The following is a 26,662-nucleotide window of genomic DNA, read 5'->3' on the forward strand; positions in this document are numbered from 1 at the left end:
CACAGGTGGCCATTAGACAGGAGAAATTGACAGATCTTCAATTTGAAGAAGTTCTGACGTACCCAGCCTATTCACCTGATTTGGACCCTTCAGATTACTACCTCTTTCCTAACCTCAAGGAGCACCTCAAGAGAAGGATATTTTCATCATTGAGGTTGCCACATTAGCTGTGGACGAGTGGTTTGCAGAACCACCAAAATAATTTTTCTTGGATGGGTTAAAGACGTTAGAACAATATTAAGTATGTGGAGCTCAGTAGTGAATATGTAGAGTAAATTTTTTTTTTCAATCCTGTAGCTTGCTATTTTCTGTATAAAGACAAGGACATATCAGCACCCCTTCGCAGTCCTAAGCCTGGGATACCTTGTCCTCATTAATGAAGACCAAATCTGGAACTACAGCTTGAGAATTCTCTCCTTGCTCATTCATGAACACGTTCATTTTTTTGGTCTTGAAGTGGGTTCCAACTTGTGAACTTGACCACCCACCTAAGATTCTGCAGCAGCTGAATCATGTTGAGATAAGGATGCATCACGATGCCCTCCTTGCACAGAGTTGTCACTACCACCATCACCATCATTTCTGAGTATGTCTGTGAATCTGTCAAACTCAAATAGAAGCACCTGAAACTGATAGTTTACTCTTTTGGGCTAGCACTAAGTTATTCTAGAAGTAAGGCATCTGTAAAGCCTTATGATCTGCTTCAAATCCAAGATAGGACGATATGGGCCTTCTTTATTTGGTACCCCCAAATAAATGGAATACCTTCCCCTTATCCCTACACCTTTCTTGAGATGAGAGCCATCACCTCCAGAGCAGCTGTACTGTCACCCTCTTTGGAGGCAATCCTTTACTCTCCAGTAGTATAGAGAGGAACTTATTCAAGGTGGAACAAAGCAAGTTTTTGCATTATTCAACTGAATGTTTGAATGTAGGGCAATAGTAGCAGTAGCCGGCAGGAGTGGGGGCAAATGCCCCCTTACCACCCATGCTGGAGACAGAGAATACTGGGAATATGCAGACTGCACAGGAGCAAAGTGCATGTGTCTGGACTGATAGGACAATAAGGGAGATAAATGTGTATATACTTGGAATCTAATGTTTGCAAAATTTATCTTATGCATAGTCATTATGGATATCCTGAAAGCCAAACTAGTTATGGGTTCACCATGAACATGGTATAAAATATATGGTGCTTTCAAGAGCGACTTCAGCATAACAGGAAGGGGAACAGATTCTCTATCCTATCTGCCTTATATGCAATCTTTGTCAATCAGACCTTGTCTCCCAAGTCCTAAAGCAATACCAATGGCTCCCTGTTGAATACTGTATAAAATTCAAACTTTTTAGATTTAGCTTTTATAGCTTTCCATTAGGTACTCCATTCTAATCTTTTTTTGTTTACTATTCTCTACTCCTCCCCTGGTGTTCTTAGATATATTAATGATGGTTCACCTAGGTCCCTGTCTTGCTCAATTGGAAAATACTAGAAACTGCATTTTACTTTATGCTTCATTACTTATAGATCTTCTCCATGGTGAGCTATCCCTTAAGTCTTTCAAACCAGCTGTAAAAACCGACTTGAATTGAGCTGGGGAGATAACTGGCAGCACCACCTGGAAACCTTTATCTCAGGCCTGCACAACTCCGGTCCTCGAGGGCCAAATCCAGTTGGGTTTTCCGGATTTCCCCAGTGAATTTGCATGAGATCTATTTGCCTGCACTGCTTCCATTCTATGCATATTGATTTCATGCATATTCATTTGGGAAATCCTTTGTTTTATAAATCTTTATTCATTTTCTTATGTTAAAACAAGTGTTTCAAATAAATTCATTAGAAACTTGAATATACACACTTGATTAACTTATAGATTAATATCAATTTTAACATTTCTTTAGAAAATCAATATTAAATATAGTTATAATAATATGCAAGAAATTTAAATTTATATAATTATTATTGAATATAATATTCCCTACCCCTCCCTCCCTCCCTTCCAATCAATAATACATAGATTCAGCTTTATTGAGAAAAAATTCATTCAAATATTGATATAGTATGTAATACCTAGAAATAAAATCCCACCCCATTTCCTTTTAATCAAATATCTGAAAACCTGGACTGGCGAGGGCTGGAGTTGTGCAGGACTGCTTTAGCTATTCTCAGTCTGAATGAGTGGCACTTTCCTATAGATTTAACACAATTCCTTTCTTTCTCAATTAGATCTGATCCTTTTATTTTATCAAGTATCTTTCTGTAAACCGAGTCGAGCTTCTAACTCATAAGATGAACCGGTATATAAATCTAAGGATTAAATTAGTTTTATTTTGTAAATGACTATACCCTGCTTCATCAGTTAATAGTGGTGTATTAAGTGCAAATAAATAATGCAGTTATGGTGGCAAAAGCATAAACTTGAAAGCATGGCAAGAGAAACACCCCCTCATCCTACACACACACACACACACACAAACTTGAGTTAAGAAGCAGCACAAAATGAATCATTAGAAATGAAGAGGTTCAATGGCATAACCACGACAGGAAAACCCCCCCATCAGCACATGAAATCTTAGCAGAAGGTCTCGCATACTCCCATGACAATCAAATCACCTCTGCCATGATGATGGCCAAAGCCAAAATTCAGTTTAAGTAGACATCATTTAAATTACCTGGTACCCAGAGGCTTTGACAGTTGGAGTGTTTTCAATTTCCCACAATCCTTCGCTGAATCCTTTCCTCTTGTTTGGCTTCCCAAACTTTTCCTTGCACTCTTCATAAGGGAAGAGGTCTTTCTGCCCAAGGTATGCTCTATTAGAGAGTACAGAGACATTAAGAAAGAGGTAGTGAAAATGTACCTTTGCTAGTCCAAACTCTGTGACCAGCAGACAAAAAACTTTCTACACTAGGTTACATTTACAGATTATATGCAAACTTCTAGGCACCTTTGAGCAACATGATGACTATACAACATCTACATGGTACAAAATTTTAATGCATAATTATTTGTGATATTTTAAAAATTAAAATAGCAAATATTAAAGATATAAAAAGCACAGTTACTTATCGTAACAGGTGTTATCTGGAGACAGCAGGTAGATATTCTCACATATAGGCGACGTCTTCTACGGAGCCTGGTATGGACAGTATGAAAAGTGAACTGTCACTTTAAAACTTTTAAAGTGCTCATGACTATCCACACCATGCATGCGCGACTGCCTTCCCGCCTGAAGAGGCTTGCGGTACTTCAGTTCCGTAAGCAAGCTAAGAAGCCAACTAGGGGAGGAGGGTGGGATGTGAGAATATTTGCCTGCTGTAACCTGATAACACCTGTTAAGATAAGTAACTGTGCTTTATCCTAGGACAAGCAGGAAGCATATTCTCACAAATGGGACTCCCTAGCTTTCTACAATGGGATGGAGGGAGAGTTGGCATTTAAGAGAATAAATTTTGTAACACTGCTTGGCCGAAATGACCACCTCCTCTGGAATAAGATTCCAGACAGTAGTGAGATGTGAATGTGTGAACTGAGGACCAAGTAGCTGCTTTGCAGATTTCATCAATGGGAGTGGAACACAAAAGTGCAACTGAAGCCTCCATAGCTCATACCTTATGTGCTGTCAAACGACCCCCTAGCTGCAACCTAGCCTGAGCATATGTTGGTGGTAGTGGGCGAGACAACCTCCAATATGGAGGGGAGGAGGCTGTAGAATGGTGGCCAGGCTCTCTAGAAGCACATCAAAAAGACTGAGTCGACTTCTGTTGAGTAGGAGCTTGAGGTTTTTGAGAACATTGATTTTGGCACTCTTGAGCTGGAGTTCTGGATGATGCTAGCGGTAGAGTGTAGCACTGTTTAAAAGATGTAGACTGTCTAGGGTTGTAGTAACGCCTAGGAGCCAGTGGTTTCATCATTTTAGAGGCCGAGAGAGTGGTCATACTTTGCTCATGCCTGGTGTCGATTTTTTGCGTGGCTTCTTCAATATTATTTCTGGAACAGGTCATCTCCCAAACAAGGAATATTTGCAAGATGGTCCTGGACATTGGGATCCAGGTCTGATACATAAAGCCAAGCTTGTCACCGCATTGCAATGGATAAGGCTGAAGTTCGGGAGGTTAAGTCAAAGGTGTCGAAGACTGATCTTTTCCATGAATTTCCTAGTCTCAAGGAGATCATGGCTAGTCTGTTGAAAAGTCAGAAAGCTGGACTCCAGAGATGAACTGTTCAAAGTGAGACATGTGCTGAACCAGTTGTTTGAAATAGGTCATGTAGAAATTGTAACTGAGGATGTAGCTGGTGAGCACTGCATTTTGGAATAGCCTATGGCCAAACCTGTCCAAAGAACGATCTTCCCTACCTGGAGATTTACTAGCCTATGTTCAGGAGCTAGATTTCTTTAAAGTAGAATCCACCAGGAGAGACTGATGCTGCAATTGAGGCTTATCAAAGCCAGGATAGGATTGCATCCTATAAAAGAGAATCCAATTTGCTTACAACCACCGGAATAAACAGAGTTGTCTCCCAGTTTTTAAACATGGCATCTTGCATTAGATTATGGAATGAAAAAGTTTCAAACAAACATTCTTTAGGGATTTGTTCAAAATCCAGGGCATCAAAAAGTTCAGCTCTGGGTTCAGATTCAGACTCCATCCTGGCAGAAAGAGCTTGACCTAGTTGTCCTATTAAATTTGTAAAAGATAGCCTTTCAGGTGGTTATCAATGCCTAGGCAGAAGAGATGAATCTGATGAAAGCTCATAGGACTTTTGTGCAGAATATTCTGGGTCGGAGTAATCTTGAGTGGCTAGGTCAGAATCAAATTCTTCCATAGCTGGAGATTTAACAAATCTACTTGTAGAGGAAATACAACACTGTGAGGTATGGTGTGTATGATGCCGATGAGTGTTGGGAAGGACTCCTGTGCCTCTTTCGACGACAGTCCAACGTCAATGAGGAAGAGGTGCTCCGATGACAGGACTTAGATTTGTTCCAAATCAAGACTTGTGTGAATCATTATCGTTCTGTTTCTTTATTGTACTCTCAGATGCCTGCCCTGGTGAATCATCAAAGTTTCTACCCAATAGCTTAGCAGGAGAAGGGTATCTTTCATCGAGTACAATGTAATTAAAGATTTGAGAGTATAAATATCTTGTGCTGAAGTTCACTTCAAATCTTTAATTACATTGTACTCAATGAAAGATACCCTTCTCCTGCTAAGCTACTGGGTAGAAACTTTGATGATTCACCAGGGCAGGCATCTGAGAGTACAATAAAGAAACAGAACGATAATGATTCACACAAGTCTTGATTTGGAGCTGATTCAGTGATCTATTAGACTTGTTTCCATTGAGAAAGTTTGGAGGACCTAGATTTGTGTCAAGGAGACTTACACCTAAGTATCACAAGATCTTGTACAGCCTTGTTTGGGCTGGGCTGGTAATGGGAGTAAGTGCAGCAGCTGGCATTGATTGATTTTGAAGCATAGCAGCTAACTCCTTAAGAAATAGCTCGCACAGTTGATTCTGGATGGCAAATTGCGGTACCAAGGGAGTTAATGGTACCGTTGATGGTGATGGTGTCGAGGCATGGTGACCTTGATGTAGAGGAATGCCTCAGAGTAGACGCTTCCTACAGAGATGGAGAGCGAGACTGTTGATGATGTCGTTTGGCATGCATCGACTTACTAGATGCTGGAGATGTTATGTATAGTGAGAAGGTGAAACATAGGAATGCTTCTTAGCCTGTTTACCAGATATGTCTGTGCTGGTACCAAGGAAGCAGACATCGAATGATGCGTCGCAGCTTTTTCCACATCGGACAAGGTAAACATTGTTGATGATCTTGAGGTCGAGCCTTCAAAAAGCGTTTTTGTAGCTTTAGCAACGAGGACAAGAATCAACTCGGTGCTCAGGACCAAGGCATTGAAGACACCAGTTGTGTAGATCAGTGAACATCGAAGGAAAAACGGCCGATGCAAAATTGAAGGTTTCAATTTTTCTTCCGAGGGTCGAGTAATTTAATGACCAAAAAAGATTTGATGCCTTCAGCCGGAAAACCAGCTTGAAGGAAGACCAAAGGACTGAAAAATGGGAAAGAAAACATTTTGAGAAAAACTCCTGAACAAACCGAGAAATAAACTACTACAAATGAAATGAAGAAACATAAGAATAGCCTTAATGGGTCAGACCAATGGTCCATCAAGCCCAGTAGCCCATTCTTACAGTGGCCGATCCAGGTCCCTAGTACCTGATCAAAACCCAAGGAGTAGCAACATTCCATGCTTCTGATCCAGGGCAAGCAGTGGCTTCCCCCCATGTCTTTCTCAATAGCAGTGCATTTTCCTCCAGGAAATTGTCCAAACCTTTCTTAAAACCAGGCAGAAAAACAGCGTGATTGGAAAGACTTCAATGACATGTCATCTTAGCTCTGCGGAAAACTAAGAACTGATGTTCCCGCAAGCCAATGTCAGGCAGGAAGGCACTCACACATGTTTGGTATGGGCGGTCTCAATTAGTTAAAGTGGCAATACACTTTAGAACTGTCCTTACCGGGCTCTGTGGATGACATCACCCACATGTGAGAATATGTAGCCTTGCTTGTCCTAGAACAGGGGTAGGCAATCCTGGTACTCGAGAGCCAGAGCCAGGTCAGGTTTTCAGGATAGCCACAATAAATATGCATGAGATAGATTTGCATCTCAAGGAGGCAGTGCATGCAAATCCATCTCATACATATTCTCATTGTGTATATCCTGAAAACCTGACCTGGCTCTGGCTCTCGAGGACCAGAATTGCCTACCCCTGCCTTAGGATAAAGACCTATCCAACTTTCTCCAAAGCCACACTGAATACTGACTGAATGTAGGACTATCGTTCACACAAACATTTTGTATTTACTGTGAAATGACTACATTAAGTTAGCAATCATCACTGAACATTGAACAATGAATGCTTAAGAAATCATTAGGCCAAAAAGTCTATTTTCAGCTGTGTAACTTCTTTCCATGCGCATTTGCTCAAAATTCAGATTTAGATGGAAAAATTTTTAAATTCTGTATTTGCATTTTATGTATTAAATTTAAAATAGTCATGCAACCTCTACATAAATGTTCATCAAAAGGCTTATAAATTTTGCACAGTTAACAAATAGAACAAAAATAGACTTGTGGAGCCATGCCCCATGAACCTGACTTTTTGGGACCACCCAACTCTCTTTAAAATATTTTACTTACGTTTCATGTGTGCCAAAGAAGAAGACTTGGTATTTATTTGGGGTCGATTTTACTGCAGTTTCTGGTATCTCATCAATCTGCCAAATGTAAAATCAAAATCAGAATTTGAATAACCACTTCTGAATACTGCTCCTACAAACTGAATCAGAAATTTATGACAAGACTTTCAAATTTGGATTTCAGGTACCCAAGATATTTGGGTCAGCCTCTGAAAATCCTGGGGTAGGCAAACAATCAAAAGGAGAAGCTAATAGTACTTTGATGTGTCAATTATTCTTTACTTTGCTAACACAGTGGAGATATGGGACTTAGAAATAGATCATAGAACATGGTTCTCTCTTTCACCTTTCTGGACCACCATGCACATATATTTCATTGTTAAGACACAAATCGCCGGACTTGATGGACCTAAGGTCTGATCTGGAGATGGAAATTCTTATGTTTAATGATGAAAAGTGTTTATATATGCTAATTAAGACTATCCATGAGATGAAGTATTGTAATTAAGTACCGGTTTTAAGAATCAAATGCTACTACCATGTAAGAGTATAAAGAATATACTGTAAGTGGAAATGCACACTAACCAAATTAACAGCGATTACCTCTGAAAGGTACCGCGGTGACAATCTATGTAGTGTTAAATAACAACAATTTATACCTCACTCTGTACTCTTAGCTTACGCCAGTACAGCTTAATATAAGAATCTGATACATGATCACACCTTGGTAACCTAAATAATGTGCAGATAACTGAATTCTGTGCAACCTGTAATGCTGTTAATACAGTGAACAGAACACCCAGTAGCACTATATTGCAGTAGTCTAGACTTGAGAGCACGATTGACTGAAGGACCTTTTTAAAGTCACCACCCGACAGATAATAGTACAGATTACATGCAAGTCGCAGCTTGAAGTACATTTTTCTTATCAACATCTGCACATCTGAACGAAATGTTAGTTGAGAATCAAGGATCACTCCAAGATAACATTATCTCCACAGAAAATTGCAAAGCATTGCCCAGAATTTGAACAGGGGCAATGACAGATCCTTCGGGTTTCTAGATAACAACACCTTCGTTTTTGCTATGTTGAGCCTCAATCTGCTCATGTTCATCAATCCCTTATTCTCAACATGATCCCACTTAATCTTTCACTAGCTTCATTCACTGTGCTCTCCACATGGAAAAAAGAACTGAATGTCTGTGTATAACCTATAAGATACCCCAAGATCACGTAACAATGTACATAGAGGTCGAAGATGAACATTAAAAAGCATGGCAGACAGACCCTGTGGAACACCAGTTTTAACAACTCATTGTGCTGAACCTCCTGAGTACAGCCTCGTAAGAACAACCAAAACCATTCTAACACTTTTCCACTAATACCACAACTGTTCAGTCTTTCCAGCAAAATACTGTGGTCTAAAGTGTCAAATGCTGCCGATATATCAAGAAGTCCCCTCCTGAGCAGTTTGGAGCCAGTGAAGAGATACTGTGGTAGGCAGTCAGAGAATAGACTATGGTGCACCCGATATGTTGAAGTAGTAAAAGTCACACATCTAAAATGTGGTTTTTTTTGCACTTTAAGTTTTTTATTGATTTTTTCACATATCAACAAGTGTTATAAATTTTCCATACAACTAACAACTAAAATGTTGAACCAGCAGCAAGGAGATGGAACCTCAATAGGGGCCAACCGCCCACCCCAATAAAATGCATGAGAGAATCACATTGAGTCCTATGTAAACCAAAGGCAGACAGCTATCCAGGATTGGAAACCTAAAGTGCCTATTTCAAAACAGGGTTGGTTCCCCAAGCCCGTACTTCCCATGAAGAAAATTGGATTAAGCATTCAAGGAAAAGTGCAGCACTGAGGGATAGGTCCCAGCTCAACATCCAGAACCTATACAAGCATGGCACCCCATATGGCCACTCCATTGGGGAGAAATATGTTATTACAAGAAATGTGAGGTATACCAGACCACTCATTGCTCCTAACCTGAACTTCAGATATGGGGCTATGTCTTGGGGCTCAAGGATCTCACGTATGAAGAAAGACTAGAGAAATTGCGGATGTACTCACTTGAGGAAAGAAGGGAACGGGGAGATATGATTGAAACGTATAAGTATATCACGGAGCACATCGAGTCAGAAGATGATATCTTCCGGCTCATGGGACCCTCGACCACCAGAGGGCATCCGCTAAAAATCAGGGGAGGGAAGTTTCATGGCGACTTCAGGAAGTATTTCTTCACCGAGAGAGTTGTGGATCATTGGAACAGACTCCCACTCCAGGTGATAAAGGCCAGCAGCGTGACGGATTTTAAGAGAAAATGGGATACTCACGTGGGATCTTTAAGGGAGTAAACTCAGGGGGGGAGGATACTTGGAATGGGCAGACTTGGTGGGCTATAGCCCTTTTCTGCCGCTTTTTTCTATGTTTCTATGTTTCTAACTGGATCAGAAGTCATTGTCCCTAACGCACATACAGGGTATAAGGAGGCTGTGGTCCACTAGAGAGCCTAGCTGAGGCAAACCTAGCCACTGCTTGCAGGTGCAATAAATGAAACCAGGAGCAGGACAGAGAATACTGGCTGACCAGTGCTCAGTTTGGTGCTCTCTATCTTCGCCTACTGATGGATGGACACAACACATTTGTCTCTGGATTCATCTACTGCTGCTAAGGAAAAGTATGTTCTGATGATTCTTTGAGCTTGTGTGGCTGTTGAGACCTATTGTTTGCTCTTTGCTGCCTTATATTGTCTGGGTCACAAGGCATAAATATTTCTCTGCTTCTTGGTGCCAAGAAACCAGAAGTTTGAGGACTACTTTAATATATTTCTGGACTTATTCTTGTGTTGGCGTACTGGTTAAAACAGCCAGCAAAACCAGATATTTTCCCTCCAGCACTAAAAAACTGCAGTACACCTTAATAAACCATAACCATATATTTGTTAGCAAAATGGAGCCAGTCTGTTCTCACCTCTCACAGATACTACTAACAAAACAGAATTGCTTAGTCACCTGTTAAACTTCCACTCTGCCACAGTATCAAAAATAGCAGCTCAAAAAAGACAAATATTTTGCTATGAGGTATAGTATTGCCTTCCCAATCCAAACACAACTAAAACTAAGAATGCTACATCCAGAAGGACAAAGTGAAAGCATGAAAGTCATGGTCATGTAGCATCAGGATATAAATGTGTGTGTCTTGTAGGAATGCGCGTTACTGTCTTATTTTAACGGAGTTCAATTTCTCTTAAGTTTTAAATATTGTGAAACGGCCTTGATTTGCACTGCAACAAAGGCGTAAATGATGCATTTCTTTTCTTGTTTCTCATACACATATGTGAAGTTCCTGGGGCAAGAAACCAGAAACATGAAATGAAATTGTCTTCTTGGACCCAGCAAAGTTGTTTGTATTTCCAAATATGAAATGGTCTCTGTTTATTTCATGTCAGTGCTTGGCAAACTGGACATTATGCACCGATCAGGTCTTAAAGAGGTAAAGCAAAGAAGTTAATCCCCTGCAGACAGTAAAATGAAACTGGGAATTCATAGATCACACCCTTCACTCGTCTGCTCTGTTTTGATTACAGAACAAGAATTCATGAGGAACTCCCCCTCCTTTTTTTCCTTCTAAATTTCTCTAAGTACACATGGACTCAGTTCAGACAAATGTAACTGCTTAGTCATGCACTTGCTGGCTGCTTGTGATAAAGGCACCATACTGTACATGCACAATGTTTTCATTCTTCCTAGCCCAAGAAAAATGACACAAATGGTCAAATATTGTGTCTGTGGGCAAAATAAGCTTCTGGAATGTTAACAGAAGGGACAAAATTTGGTGAGGGAAACCAGTTTGAAAATGGCCCACACTGGACCAGGGGATTTCCCCTCCCCACACACAACCTCACCTCTTTTCTGCAATACAGAAACCTAGAATAAATCTTAAGGAACTATATTAAATAGGGGGCGAGAGGCTGGTGAGCACTGACTCAGTTGTTGTCAAGTATGTTAACCCCTCTCTAACTGGGAACTGCAAAGGCCAGTTGCCCTAGTTGCACTGATTTTTCTGTGTAGCATTCTGTAGTAATTTGGCTAATTCAGTTTTCTTGATAGTGGAGGGGAGACGGGTTTTGTTGACCCTTGCTCTGTATTATTTGTCTTTATCAAATGACAATTGTACAGAATATTGTTTCTGTTTATACTTTAATAAAATAAGTTAAATAACTATTTGAGGCTTGTGCGGATGGGATCAGATAGTTTGCGGGAATGGGGCAGGGACAGATTTTTTCCTCGTGTCATTCTCTACATTTCGGACCACCTCAATCGACATCCTTGACAACTGGATCCAACAAACCAACACAATGGAGATGTTGGTGTGCAATTTAAATCAACAAATCTTAAAATCTTGTGTGATGGCTCAACATGCACGTGTTTTGGCCTTTTGGATCTGCTGTAAGTGCGCTTCAGTCCACATTGCCGAGCGTTGTGTAGGCAGCCAGATTACATCACTCCAATTTGATTTATTATATAAAGGCTCCTGAGGCGTGCGTACTGGGCCATCACACAAAATGTTATGATTTGTTGAATAAAATTACACACCAACATCTTCTCCACTGTGGAGTGTTTCTCCTGGTCTTCTTTTACAACAACTGGATCCACCACCATTCATCTGTCAGACACACTGCAGTCTGCATGGCTCTCAATACCTCTAGCAACCATCCAGCATCTTACTGAGTTACTCCCACGGTGTCTGGCTGCCGTCCATGATGCTAGAGGCGGTTAGTCTGAATATTAGCAGGTCGTCATAATAATCTGACTCGACCATATTATTTTTAAGTGTGATGGGGTATATGTCCCATCATGTGAGAGAGTACCGTCCTGGGGGCCGGCTACCTCAGAAAGACCCCTACCCAGAGTGCCCATGGACAATAGACAACCCAGGGGTAAAGAGGGAATAGCTGGGTTCAGCTAGTTCCTAAGTGGGGTGGTTCTAGTCATAGTGGAAGACTAGGTGGGTGGTGTTAGGAACCAGCTACCCCTATTACTCTGGAGTATAGGGTTGTCCCATAGTAAAGACTGAATGACGTTGCCATTGGACTTGTATAGCTAATTTGCATAAGAACCGAAAAGAGACTCTAAGAACCTTAAACTGGACTCCTGATGGGGAAAGGAGCTCTGGGTTGGACCCCCTCAATCCTTGGGGGGACATTTTGAGGGGTCAAGAGGGACTTCACCCTGAACTGACAGGGGGTTTCATTAATGGACTCCCAGCAGGAAGGAGCATAGGGGGAGTTCTTGAAAGCAAGAACTCCTGGGTGACCCTTGAGGGGAGGAATGCAGGCCTAGTGCCTAACCCTCGGTAAGCCCAAACGCTCTTGGAGCATAAGAGCGGTGGTGGAACGGACACTCGGCCTATTCCCCGATAGGCAGTGAACGGACACTTGGCCTAACCCTTCGGGTAGGCAGTGCAGGGATCGTGACAGAGCTCCGGTGGAACGGACATTTGGCCTATACCCCGATAGGTGGTGACCAGACCCTCGGTCTAACCCTTCGGGTGGGCGGCACCAGGGGCGTGACAAGAAGATAGAAAACAAAAACACCATCCAGGACTATTGCTTAAAACAGTCACTGTACTTCACAGGTTCAAAATTGGCTAAGGAAATTTCAGCAGGCAAAAAAAGCTGTGTAGAGTGAAAATGTACTCTACCACATCCTCAAGTAAGACCTAGTTAGGTCTTAAGACTCATTTAAGTAAGCAAGCTGCGTGTTGAAGTCCTTGGATTAAGTAAACATACTTTAAAACCTACAGGCACAGATGGCAAAGCCGTTTCAGTCACTCCCTCTCATCCATGGGGACTTCAGCAATAGACAAATCTAGGGGGAAAGCAACTAGACCAAACAGTCAGGTAAAGTGAGATTATGTACCAAAACAGCTTGCAGACAATAGTCACTCCTACTACCCAAACCATGAATTAAGCCAATCTGAGTCAAAAGCTAGTCAGTGTGAAGCAGTTGCCTGTGAACCTGTGGGAAACAGACAGGCAGAAGTTGAAATGCAGAGCATCTAAGGGTAACAAAGTTTAATGGCCCAGCTCTCTCTATAAATTTGCTAGCACCATCTATGTTCCTATGATAGATTTCAATGAACATTAATAGTCTACTAACAAATGTAATTAACCATGAACTACAGAATGCCATTACTATGGAAATTTCCAGGATCTTTTTGACCCTTTTTTTCAGGGGGGTCTACAACATGCTCTAATTAAGTTAGTTTGAAAATGTTTCCAGAATATTCTTTTTTGTAAAAAGCTGGTTAAAAATACGCAATTTCTGACATTTTTTGAAATACGCAAACTTTAAATTGAAATGATAAAGTAATGATATTAACTTATAAGTTAAAATTGTATATTTGAGAACAAAGTCATGTCACAAAATAACAGACAAACTTTTACGGGGATAGCTTTATTATTACAGGCTAAACTTTGAATTTTTTTTTAACACTGTCCATTTTTTCAGCCCACTTTGAGACTTTTGATGTACATCAGTTTCAGAACATGAAAATCTGCATTAGTTCCACTGAATAGAACGTAAAAGTTGTATAAAATTACCTAGTTTCATTTGTTTAGCTTCAAAGTTTAAGGAAATATTTTGACTCAAAGTTGCCAAAATTGTGCAGGTCATGGTATGGTATCAAACAGGGCTATAGCTCCACAAATATTCCATTGGCAGGTCTTAAACTTTACCATAGTTCGTTTGGGTCTAATAAGATTCAACATATCAAAATCCGTAATAGTGAGGTGGGGAGCCCTAGACCACTTGACACAGAATATTTTTACCCATCTTGTGTAAGACATTGTTTGGCCTTATTCCTGATTATATTATTATCATTTCAAAACTGCCAATAAGAATTGCCATACTGGGACTGACCAAAGGTCCATCAAGCCCATTAGAACAGATTTTATGCTGTTTATCCTAGGAATAAGCAGTTCATTTCCCCAAGCCATCTCAATAATGGCCTTGGACTTCTCTTTTAGGAAACTATTCAAGCCTTATTTAAATTCCGCTAAGCTAACTGATTTCACCACATTCTCTGGCAACAAATTCCAGCTCTTCATGCCATTTTAGTTTTTTTGAATGTCCTAATGTAAAAGGCTGCATATACAAACAATTCTTTCACAGAATTTTATCTTTTCAGGTTAAACTATGGGATAAGAACTTTTCCATTTTGATAAACTCTAGCTCTCACCATTTTTTTGGAAAATGTTAAGACTTATTTATTTGATAATTTTTTCTGAATAGGATTGTAATACTGTATATGTACAATTTCTTATTTTTGTTAATCACATAGAACTGAGAGGTAATTGCGGTATACAAATGAATTTATGTTATGTTTGTTGAGTAGACACCTGGTTGATAAACTCTCCAGTGGAGACCTTCTAGGAAGTAGAGGCAAAGAATCAGAAGTGATACCATAGGACTCTGAGATCCGAGAGATCTCAGTTCTTTTAGGAGACGAGACATGCTTAGAGCAGTGGTCTTTTGATTTAGATCGATGTTGATGTGAAGACCTATGGCTTTGGTGCCTGGAAAAACTTTGCCGTTCTAATGTACAGCGTGATGAAGAACTGCGATTCCTATGTTTATGATAGGTTTGGTACGGAGCGATGCTCAGGATGGGACGGTACTGATGGAGCCAAGGTAGGTACCAGGGTTGGTTGCGCTTGCAACATAAGTGCCAACAACCTTTGAAATAGGGTTGTACCAGTACCGTAGATGTTGTCAGTACAGTTGGCACTGTCGGAGCTGCAGTGCGTCGAGACATTGGTGACCTCGCTGAAGTGGCACACCTCTGAGGACCATGTTGTCTTCTCTGTCGAGGACCCGAAAAGTTTCTCCTGTTGTAAAAGTCTCGCCTTCAGAGTGTTTTTGAAGGGTAATACAGCGGAGACAAATGTCAGCCTGGTGTTCAAGACCAAGCCACTGAAGGCACCAACTGTGCAGGTCAGTGATGGAGATGGCCCTGTTACACAGAGAACACTTTTTAAGCCCACTGAAAGGCTTGGACATTGATGGTCCCATAAGCCGATGTCAGGCAGGAAGGTACTCGTGCATGCGTGGTACGGATAGTCTCAAGGCTTCTAAAGAAGTTAAAGAGACAGTACACTTTTGTACTGTCCATACCAAGGCTCTCTGGATGATGTCACCCATCTGTGAGACTATGCTGCCTGCTTGTCCTAGGATAAACCGCTTCACTTGCAAGAAGAAAACTGATTACACACACCCTTCAAGACGCGCCCTCCATCTTGAGATGACCGGAGATCTTACTCACACTACCTACCACACCTCTGAAACAAACTACCTATCCACATAAGATTTCAAGAAGGCAATAAAAATTAACCCCTTGACCCCTCTACGAGTGCACTAACCCAAATTTCTAACCATGCCACATTTTGTCATAGTATCACCATTTCTCTCACACTCTACTATACGTCATATAGTAACATAGTAGATAACGGCAGATAAAGATCCGAATGATCCATCCAGTCTGCCCAACCTGATTCAATCTAATCTTCCACACTATATTGGCCACTGTCTACCATGCTAGGATTTCTCAAGCTATGTCTGCTACACAATGTTTGCTATTCCATATGCCAGGTTTTATCATACTACACTCACCATACCATGTTTTACCATGCTTTGTTAATCATGTTTTACCATCTTTGTCAGACAATGTTCTGCCATGCCATGTTTGCTATCACTTTGTATAAATACACTTTATTATGTATGTGAACTTGTAACCCATTCTGAGCTCTTCTGAGAAGATGGAATATAAAACCAAATAAATAAGGTGGCAGTAGTGCTCCCAGTAAAGAGGATTCCTTCTTAAGAGCTTGTGGCAATGGGGAAATTTCACTTATCCAGAATGACACACCTATTGCACTGGAAAGTGAATCAGTGCAGAAATTCAAAACCTTCCCATACAGACATTAATTAAGTTAAGGCCTGTATGGGACATTCAGAATGAAATGACTTCATACACCCTAGTTCAACTTTTCTGTCTTTCATAACTTTAAAATAAGTAAAAAAATTTGAAAGAATTTGTAAATTCGCTTTAAGATAATAAGTTAGAAGATAGTGAACTCAATGCTACATGAACAGTGCGTTTGGGTGAGAATCCCAGTTAACTGAGACTCTAATGTATTTATTTATTTATTCAGGTACTCGAGCATTTTTCCCTGTCTGTCCTGGTGGGTTTACAATCTATATAGGGCAATGTTGGGATTAAATGACTTGCTCAGGGTCACAAGGAGCGGTGTGGGTTTGAACCCACAACCTCAGGGTGCCGAGGCTGTAGCTTTAACCATTGTGCCACACTCTCCCCATCCTATATAATAAAACCCTAAGCGCGCATGCGCACTTAGGGTTTCGTGTTCCCTGCCGCCGTGGTGTGTGATCCGTGGCCGTGTTCCAACCCTGCGGCAGGGAACATTCTGGCCACTCCCCTCCTCCCGCCCTCACTCACCATGGAAACCAGACAAGCTCTTTCCCTGCCCGTGTCCTCGGTAGGAAACACGCCTCCTGCCCTCACTTGCCGCTGCCGCCGCTGATCCTCCTCCTCCTCCTCTAAAGAGCAGCCTGCGATGGTGGCCGGCTTTAGCGAACCTCGCAGGCCGCTCTCCAACCTCGGTAGCACATTCCCTCGCGTCAGAGGGAACGTGCTACTGGGTTGGAGAGCGGCCTGCGAGGTTCGCTAAAGCCGGCCACCACGATCACAGGCTGCTTTGAAGAGGAGCAGGCCAGAAGACACCGGGATGGAGGGAAGGTAAGAAGCGAATCAATACCGGGGACCAGGGGGAGAGGGAAAGGGAGCTGCTTTGGGGGGAGGGGTGTGCTGGGGGGAGACAGAAGGGGCCATGGAGAGACAAGGAGAGGGAAAGGGGGCTGCTTTGGGGAGGAGGTGTGCTGGGGACAGACAGCTTTGCTCTGGGAGGGAAGACAGAAGGGGCCATGGAGAGACAGGGAAAGGGGGCTGCTTTGGGGGGAGGGGTGTGCTTGGGGCAAACAGCTTTGCTCTGGGGGGGAAGACAGAAGGGGCCATGGAGAGAGAGGGAAAAGGGGGCTGCTTTGGGGGGGGAGGTGTGCTGGGGACAGACAGTTTTGCTCTGGGGGGAAAGACAGAAGAGGGCCATTGAGAGACAGTTAGGGAGAGGGAAAGGGGGCTGCTTGGGGGAGGGAAGTGTGTGCTGGGGGCAGACAGATTTGCTCGGTGGGGGGGGGGAAGACAGAAGGACACAGCCAAGGAGAGACAGACAGAGGCCAAGGAGAGAGAGATAACGAAACACAGACAGACAGACACATCTATTCTAGCACCTGTTAATGTAACGGGCTTAAAGACTAGTAATATCATAATAAGCAAAAATTATAAAAGAGTATAGGAGCTAGAAAACAATGGGACTAATTTAAATAAAAGTGCATCTGAAGTGAGAAAGGTGAATAAATATAATCTATGCTAGAGAACAATGCATGCAGCCAGTGCTACTCCTTGTGACTAGAAAGTCCTACCTATTTAAGAATTTATGTTCCACCTAAATAGTAGTAAAAAGATATGTTCATTACCTTTCAAGCTAAACAATGAATTAAAAAAACAAAGCATACCTTTACAGCAGATATCCATTAAGAAGAGCTGTTACTAGGAATGAGCATTTTGTTAAGTGTCAATTCCGTTGGGCTTTCACATCTTAAGAATGAAACTCACCTCTAGTCAACGAGTTTTATTAACAGAAACATATAAAATGAACCAATACATTTTTGGCTGCACATCTCTAGATGTTGACTTGCTCCTTTTTTAAGTTCAATATTTTTATTGATGTTTGAAAAATCGTATATAAACATTCAACAAAACATTCAGGAAAAGTCATCACAATCAAAATTGACAATCAGGTAAATGAAACATCAAAAATCACAGCAAGAGCACGTAGAATTTACAAGCAAATGAGATGTTATATAAGTTGATCGTTTATAAAAATCGTCAATGGGATCAAGTTGGATTCATTAAGCAGACAATCTCAGATTTTTTCATATCATCAATAGTTGTGCAAAGAGCCAGTAACATAGTAAATGACGGCAGATAAAGACCCGAGTGGTACATCCAGACTGTCCAACCATAAATGCTCCATAAATTAATTTAGTTTAAATGGTCCTTTTTCAAAGATATTTCTGGGCCAAAATGTGGATTATCTGAAATGATCAGAAGCAATATAATAAACTATTATAGTTTATAAATCTTTCCTTAATTGCTTCTGATTTACCCCTGGGTTAGACCCTCACATGAAATAAGTGTAATCCAGACATGGTCCTTGAGGGCCGGCATCCAGTCGGGTTTTTAGGATTTCCCCCCTGAATATGCACTGAGAGCGGTGCATGCAAATAGATCTTGTGCATATTCATGGAGGGAATCCTGAAAACCCGACTGGATTCCAGCCCTCGGGGACTGGAGTTGCCCACCCCTGGGTTAGACCCACACACGAAATAAGTGTAATGTAGACATGGGCAACGCCGGTCCTTGAGGGCCGGAATCCAGTCGGGTTTTCAGGATTCCCTCCCTGATTATGCATTGGGAGCGGCGCATGCAAATTGATCTTGTGCATATTCATGAGGGAAATCGTGAAAACCCAACTGGATGCCGGCCCTTGAGGACCGGAGTTGCCCATGTCTGGGTTACACTTATTTCATGTGTGGGTAACTCCGGTCCTCGAGGGCCGGCATCCAGTCGGGTTTTCATGATTTCCCTCATGAATATGCACGAGGTCAATTTGCATGTGCCGCTCCCAATGCATATTCATGAGGGAAATCCTGAAAACCCGACTGGATGCCGGCCCTTGAGGACAGGAGTTGCCCATGTCTGGGTTACACTTATTTCATGTGTGGGTAACTCCGGTCCTCGAGGGCCGGCATCCAGTCGGGTTTTCACGATTTCCCTCATGAATATGCAGGAGATCAATTTGCATGCGCCCCTCCCAATGCATATTCATGAGGGAAATCCTGAAAACCCGACTGGATCAGGGCCCTTGAGGACCGGAGTTGCCCATGTCTGGGTTACACTTATTTCATGTGTGGGTAACTCCGGTCCTCGAGGGCCGGCATCCAGTCGGGTTTTCAGGATTTCCCTCATGAATATGCAGGAGATCAATTTGCATGCGCCCCTCCCAATGCATATTCATGAGGGAAATCCTGAAAACCCGACTGGATCAGGGCCCTTGAGGACCGGAGTCGCCCATGTCTGGATTACACTTATTTCATGTGTGGGTAACTCCGGTCCTCGAGGGCCGGCATCCAGTCGGTTTTCACGATTTCCCTCATGAATATGCAGGAGATCAATTTGCATGCGCCCCTCCCAATGCATATTCATGAGGGAAATCGTGAAAACCGACTGGATGCCGGCCCTCGAGGACCGGAGTTACCCACACATGAAATAAGTGTAATCCAGACATGGGCGACTCCGGTCCTCAAGGGCCCTGATCCAGTCGGGTTTTCAGGATTTCCCTCATGAATATGCATTGGGAGGGGCGCATGCAAATTGATCTCCTGCATATTCATGAGGGAAATCCTGAAAACCCGACTGGATGCCGGCCCTCGAGGACCGGAGTTACTCACACATGAAATAAGTGTAACCCAGACATGGGCAACTCCGGTCCTCAAGGGCCCTGATCCAGTCGGGTTTTCACGATTTCCCTCATGAATATGCATTGGGAGCGGCGCATGCAAATTGATCTCGTGCATATTCGTGAGGGAAATCGTGAAAACCCGACTGGATGCCGGCCCTCAAGGACCGGAGTTACCCACACATGAAATAAGTGTAACCCAGACATGGGCAACTCCGGTCCTCAAGGGCCCTGATCCAGTCGGGTTTTCAGGATTTCCCTCATGAATATGCATTGGGAGGGGCGCATGCAAATTGATCTCGTGCATATTCATGAGGGGCATCCTGACCCCCCCCCCCTCCCTTTAAAGAAGACGAGCAGCAGCTACTCACCCGGGCCGGCCAGTGCGGGTAGCCCTTCATTTTGGCGAAGACCAGGTCCCCGCACTTGTACTCCCTCTGCCTGTTGGAGCGCGACATGGTGACCCCCAACGCACCCGGGGTGGGGGAGGGAGAAAGAAGCCTCTCCTCACGCCTCCGGAGAAGAAAAAAAGCCGAAGTCAACGGCGCGCGCGAGAGCGACCAAGGGTGGCGGGAGAAGGAGGGGAAAAAAAACAAATCAAAACGGAACCGCGCGCGAGCGGAAAAAAAAAAAAAGCGCGCGAAGCCGAGTTCGACGTTGACGGCGGAGAGCGACCAGCAAAGCGGCGCCTCGCGTGCGTGCGGCTAGAAGGGAAGGCCCCGCGCGCGCGCGCTCTCTCCCTCCCCTGCCAACGGCCGGAGCTGCTCCTGCGCGGCTTCGAGGGGAGGAGGAGGAGCGGATGGCGGCCGGGATGGGACACGCCGCGGATCGAATTCGTTGCTAGAGACGGAATGCAAGTCTTGGGTTGTTTTTGGGTTTTTTTGCCTTTTCTGCTTCGATCAAAGTGGCTAAGCACCGGCGGTTATGTGTGTCGCAAAAACGATCGTTTTCGCCTCCTTCTTAGTCGGGTGTGTTCGGGGCTCTGTTAGCAATGCCTAGCCCTTCCCTCGCGCCCTGAGGACTCTGGGACGCACAGATTACCGACGCAGGGCGCAGGGCCGAGGTCGGAACGAACCGAACAGCCTTGGGTTATTTGTGGTTTTTTGCAACGTTCTATTTTCTTGATCTTTATGCGTTTGTTTGAGTGTGAAGTCCTAATTTTATGGGTTTTGGTTGGTAGCTTATTTTTTGTTATGATGTCTCACTTGAACTGCACATGCAAAACCATTGCTATAACATGTCTTTCTTTCTTTTTTCATCCACCAGGCCAGAACACGTGGGTTTACACCATCCACCAGCAACTGTATGCTCTGCTCCAGCTCAGTAGTGGCAGGTACCTGGTGCAGTAGACTAGTCTGCTTGTTGCTTCTTGGACCAGCAGAAAACGTCACAAGTATTTGATGGTAATACCTAGAGCAGGGGGTCTCAAAGTCCCTCCTCAAGGACCGCAATGCAGTCGGGTTTTCAGGATTTCCCCAATGAATGTGCATGCGCTGCTTTCATTTTATGCTAATAGACCTCATGCATATTCATTGAGGAAATCCTGAAAACCCAACTGGATTGTGCTCCTCGAGAAGGGACCTGGTGTAGATGGACTGGAGCAGGGGTGTCAAAGTCCCTCCTTGAGGGCCGCAATCCAGTCGGGTTTTCAGGATTTCCCCAATGAATATGCATGAGATCTATGTGCATGTCCTGCTTTCAGTGCACATTCATTGGGGAAATCCTGATAACCCAACTGGATTGCGGCCCTCTAGGAGGGACTTTGAGATCCCTGACCTAGAGTCAGTCTCTTCCTTCTCAGATAGCTGTTGCCTGAGGTATTCAATCCCAACCCCTCAAAACTTTCTAGGAAAAAAAAGAAAGAGTTGAGTAAGTTGGGGCTAAGGCAGTGCTGTGCAGGGAGGAGTTTAGACCAGGCCAAAAATCTTTCTTCAGCTACGACATTAACTGTTATGTGTGTCGCAGCAGAAGAAAGATTAAGAGCCACTGCACTACAGCTCCACATGTGCTTTACTCATGTGTCACCATTTTCTCATTTTGTCTGTTTCTGCCTGAAAATATTGCGAAATCCCCCTCTGATATACAACAGGCAGACAAAAAAATGATCTTTTTATGTCACGTAAGACTATAAACTGGGCAAATTTTCCACATCTAGCAAACCCTAGGAAGATGCAGAAATGGGACCTCTCTGCTGAGGCTGAAGTCTGTGTGGAAAGCTCACCATCATAGAATCCACCATGAATTCTACTGTGTTTCAGAGGGTGCTTGACGAACATGTGAGACCGTCTGCAAGAAAATTAAACCGGAAGCGGAACTGAAGCCTGCAACATGACAATGACCCAAAACATACAAGTAACTCCACCAAGGACTGGCTGAAAACTAAGAATGGAGAATCCTGGAGTGACCGTGTCAAAGCCCTGATCTTAATCCCATTAAGATGTTGTGGGGTGATTTGAAATGGGCTGTACATGCAAAAAAAAACCCCAAAACCTCAAACATCTCGCAGATGAAAGAATATTTTTTGCTGTTGGGGGAATTTGCCTATTATTTTGTGTGTGCTTTTTCTTTTTGTTAGTGGAGCCCTGGGAATGTTATAATTTTTTCATTTTCTTTGGGAGGGAGGTGAGTGTTTCATTGCATATTCTATTGTAATTATGGCTGCTGAGGGTTTTTTTTATTAGCATTGGTTTTACTAGTCGGTATACAATGTCATTGTTTTCTTTTTTCTTGTATTGTTATAAATAAAAAAAAGAATACACATTTTTGTGTATATCTTTTGTTTCATGAGTAAATCAAAGAAAATTTTTGTTGTTTACCTGCAATTACATCACTTTCTTTTCCAGAGATAAATAAATAAAAAAGATTTGACATCACTATGTGAACATTTCTTAAGAAAGAACTGAATATTTCATGGAGTGTCCTAGTTTTTTCACATGAATGTATAAGGCAGTTAAGTAAATGCTGTTCATAAATGAATGAGTGAAGCATTTAGTATAACTACTGGAAAGATGTGATAATGGAATCTGCCAATAGGATTTTGAAGTTTACATCTATTTCATTCTTGGCTCAGTGCTATAGGTCCTAAACAGTCTCTGCCCTTCTCTTTACGGTTCAGGGCCTTCTGTACTTGGCCCATACTTTCTCTGTCCCCTGCACTAGGAGGCCATTCTAGGCCACCACTCTTTTGCAAATAAATATTTTTTCTGATGCTGCTCGAGTCTTACCTGCCCCTGGAACTTTCTACCATAACCTTGTATTCCAGGGTATTCTTTCTTTTGAAATAAAAACTTAACTTACCATCTGCCAATGTAACATTAGAAATCAATTATCTTGTCGCTCGATATACACAGTGCAGTGAAAATGTACGGGTGGAAGAAAGATTTATATATTCAGTCCGACAGGAGTTACAAATGAGTTTCCTTTGCCAACATAAAGGGCTCCTTTTATTAAGCCGCACGTGATTTTTCATCACGCGCTAACCCCTGTGCTGGCCTAAAATCTACCGCCTGCTCAGGAGGGGCGGTAGCGGCTAGTGCGGCCAGTGGTTTAGTGCGCGGTATTACATACGTTAAACCGCTAGCACACCTTTGTAAAAGGAGCCCAAAGTAAAGTATGGTGCCAATGTGTCAACCAATTTGTAAGTGTTCTAATGGCTTAGATCAGTCTTTCTCAACCCCCTAAGCCTAACAAATGCCAACCGAGCTCCTGACCCCACCCCCATAAAATAGGACTAATTGTAATGCAATTTTTCTCCATCCATTTTCATATACACACAATATAATCTTATTAATACATACATAATGGTAACCACGAAATTAAAAAAGCACAAAGCACACTGTTTGCAGAGAAAATGTTAATTATCATTTATATTCGGGGGGGGGGGGGGGAGGTTCCCAAAGAGGTCAAGGCAGATAACTTTAAAATATGCAAAGTCACCTCAGTAACAAATATAGAGCAAAATATAGACAGCAGATATAAATTCTCAAAATGTGGACACATTTTGATCACTAAATTGAAAATGAAATTATTTTTCCTACCTTGGTGGCCTGGTGATTTCATGTGTAGCTGGTTGCATTTCCAATATTTCTTTCTGCCTCCTGTACGCTTCCTCTCCTCCGGACCCCATTCCCTTCCCCAACCAGTATCTCTTTCTGTCCCTCCATGAGTCCAACTTTTCTTCCTCTTTCCTCCACCCCTATTGGCAATATGTCCCCCTCACTGTCCATCTGTCTTGAGAGATCCAGGCATCTCTCCCACTCCCTCTACTGCCACATCCAATGTTTCTCCCTCTCTCATCCTCCAGATCATGTGCAGCATTTTTCACCACTGCCCATCAGCCCCATGCCCATTTCTCCTTCTATCGCCCCTCTCCAGCACAATGCTACATTTCTCCCTCTCATCCTATTCCCTATGCATATCTACCTCACTCTTCTCTCTATGCCCAATTTGCCTTTCTTCCTTTCCCCATGTGCACCATCTCTCACTCCGACACTCATGCCCATCAATTCTCCCTTTCTATCCCCTCCCTTTGGTGTCCCATGTTCATGCCCCTTCTGTGTCAAGTTTGTGCTCCTTTCCCGCCTTCCAGCTTTGTCCAAAAATTAAGTTGAACGCCGTGGATCCCCCCTCCCGAAGCTGACCAGTCCACAAAAGCCAAAGGCGCTGCAAGGGATCCCTGCCCACCCGTCACACTACCCCTGAAGCTGACCCCGTTACTCTGATGTAGCTAGACTCGCTCCATCCTCCCCCAGCAGCAACTCTGTGCAGGGATAGCTCGTGCTGCGATTTACAGGCTGCACTTGGCTGGCCCACAAACCTTCCCTCTGACGTCAATTCTGACATCGGAGAGAAGATTCCAGGTCAGCTGTGAAGCGTGTAAGTCGCTGCCTATGTCCCTGCACGGAATGCTGCTGGAAGAGGAGGGAGCCAGTCCAGTTCTGACGAAGTAACAGGGTCTGCTTCTGGGATGGGGGTGGGGCAGTGGGCGGGCAAACAGGCAGACAGAGAGGGACCCCAGCCGTGGCTTCAGCAAGGGGAGGGCAGGGAGGGATCCCTACTGGTGGTCAGGCTGTGTACCCCCAAGGGTATATACTGATTGAGAAATACTGATCTACTCCTCAAGCAGTTTAATTCCCCCTACTGTCTTTACATGTTATTGCAACTTGCAATAATTATCATCATACAAAATGTTAGCAAAAATATATTAGTATATGCGCTCTAATATAAAAGTTCTTTTTCACATTTCTCACACAAATGTACCAAAGCCCATAGGAATTGAATGAGCTTTGGTACATTTGCCGTGGGAGAAGTACTACCGTGGCTTTAAAAGGATCCCCCTATATCCAAAGTTCTCCTATGCCATGAGAACACTGCCTTTTTGCAATATTGAATGAAGCATGAGACCTTTCTTCGTCTTCCCCCTCTTAATTTTTGTTTTAAATGAAGTATTCATTAGACTGCCGTGTTTTAAATTGGCTTGCATTCCTATATCTGAGCTTTTATTTATCTTTAGATTCATCAAAAGTATAGTACCTAATTCTTTTGGATATATATTTTTGAATATATATCACTGAGGGCCCCTTTTACAAAGCCTTGGTAGCGATGCTGCCATGTTAAACACACCGAAGCCCATATGAATTGAATGGGCTTCATTGCATTTTCTGTGGAAGAAACGCTACTGTGGCTTTGTAAAAGGGGCCTTTATGTATATTTATGTCTGTAGCTGGATCTAGGGCTTTCCTTTGTTGCTGGTATTTGTAATATTTTAAAAGTTATAGCAATTTAATAGTTGAGAATTTATTGAGCTTATATATCATGGTTTGTATCTATCTATTCTGTTTTAAGTATACATATTTTGATACTTTTTTGCTATATTCTTTTTTTAATTATTTAATTGAGCATATTTATATGTTGTCCTCTAATTCTATTATGGTTTTATTTTGTTTTAGATCTTCATGCTGACTATGTTTCTTGAAGATATTATTTTTTACCCCTGAGGCAGTGTGCCACAATAAAGATTTTAGTAGAACAAAAAGGGTGTTGTGTCAAATGTTCCATTTGTTGGGTTTTCATCAATATTAGTGCATTTGTATACACTGAAGGAACTAAGGCCAGTAATGGGCAGGCTTGCACGGTCTGTGTCCCGTATATGGACTAGAGAGTTGCGTGGGGACAGAAATCCCACCCATCTCCACCTGTCCTCACCCATCCCTGCAAGGAATTACCTCCATCCCCATTAAAAGCAGCAATTACTTCTGACAAGATCATCAATTGCACAGTTTCTTTTGTGTTTGCGCTGCTGTTTTCCTTGTGGAATTTCTTTGGTGGAACCCTTTTTTTGTTTTTTGTTCAGGTAAATAACTTATAAACCCCCTCTTTTACTAAGGCTGATGTGTCCATTATATTATATGGACGAACCCTGCTTCCAAAGCTTTCCATCCCTGTGGGCCAGAGGAGGGTCCCTGTGGGAGTCCCGTGGGTTAGGGGGGATTCCCACAGGACCCCCGCGATCCCCGTTCCCGTGCAGACCATCAGATGATGATGGGCCGGGCTGGAGCGAGCTTTGACGGAGACTCCAGTGGATGGGCTCTGGGTTTCTGGCCCAGAAATATCTAAGAAAAAGGAGCGTTTAAATCAGGGGTGTCCAACCTGCGGCCCCGGTCGAGGGTGACGCAGTGTTTTCCTCTGCCTTGCTGTAGCGTTTGCGCGGCCCCAGAAACATTTTTTTCGGCCAATGCGGCCCAGTTTAAATTAACTGATTTATTTAT

General features: G+C 42.9%; 1 protein-coding gene and 1 long non-coding RNA gene across 5 annotated transcripts in view; one reads left to right on the forward strand and one right to left on the reverse strand.

Moving 5' to 3' along the window:
* The window catches only part of HDGF (heparin binding growth factor), a 45,641-nt gene extending 25,001 nt beyond the window's left edge, over positions 1–20,640 (reverse strand). For 3 of the 4 annotated variants that reach the window (XM_033923526.1, XM_033923524.1, XM_033923523.1), the window contains exons 1-3: positions 20,267–20,640; positions 7,226–7,302; positions 2,671–2,809 (exon numbers count right to left, since the gene is read on the reverse strand). In XM_033923526.1, the coding sequence (XP_033779417.1) occupies positions 2,671–2,809; positions 7,226–7,302; positions 20,267–20,353 (303 nt within the window). In that variant the 5' untranslated portion in view covers positions 20,354–20,640. The remainder of the gene's footprint in view (positions 1–2,670; positions 2,810–7,225; positions 7,303–20,266) is intronic. The other variant, XM_033923527.1, reaches the window with a different exon arrangement.
* Positions 20,641–20,925: 285 nt separating this feature from the next.
* On the forward strand, positions 20,926–23,677 carry LOC117349873. The gene is made up of 3 exons (XR_004537198.1): positions 20,926–21,067; positions 21,162–21,298; positions 22,051–23,677. It is a non-coding gene; the product is annotated as an uncharacterized LOC117349873 (long non-coding RNA).
* Positions 23,678–26,662: the final 2,985 nt, after the last annotated feature.

Source organism: Geotrypetes seraphini, chromosome 16 (assembly GCF_902459505.1).
Source record: "Geotrypetes seraphini chromosome 16, aGeoSer1.1, whole genome shotgun sequence".
Taxonomy (NCBI): Eukaryota; Metazoa; Chordata; class Amphibia; order Gymnophiona; family Dermophiidae; genus Geotrypetes; species Geotrypetes seraphini.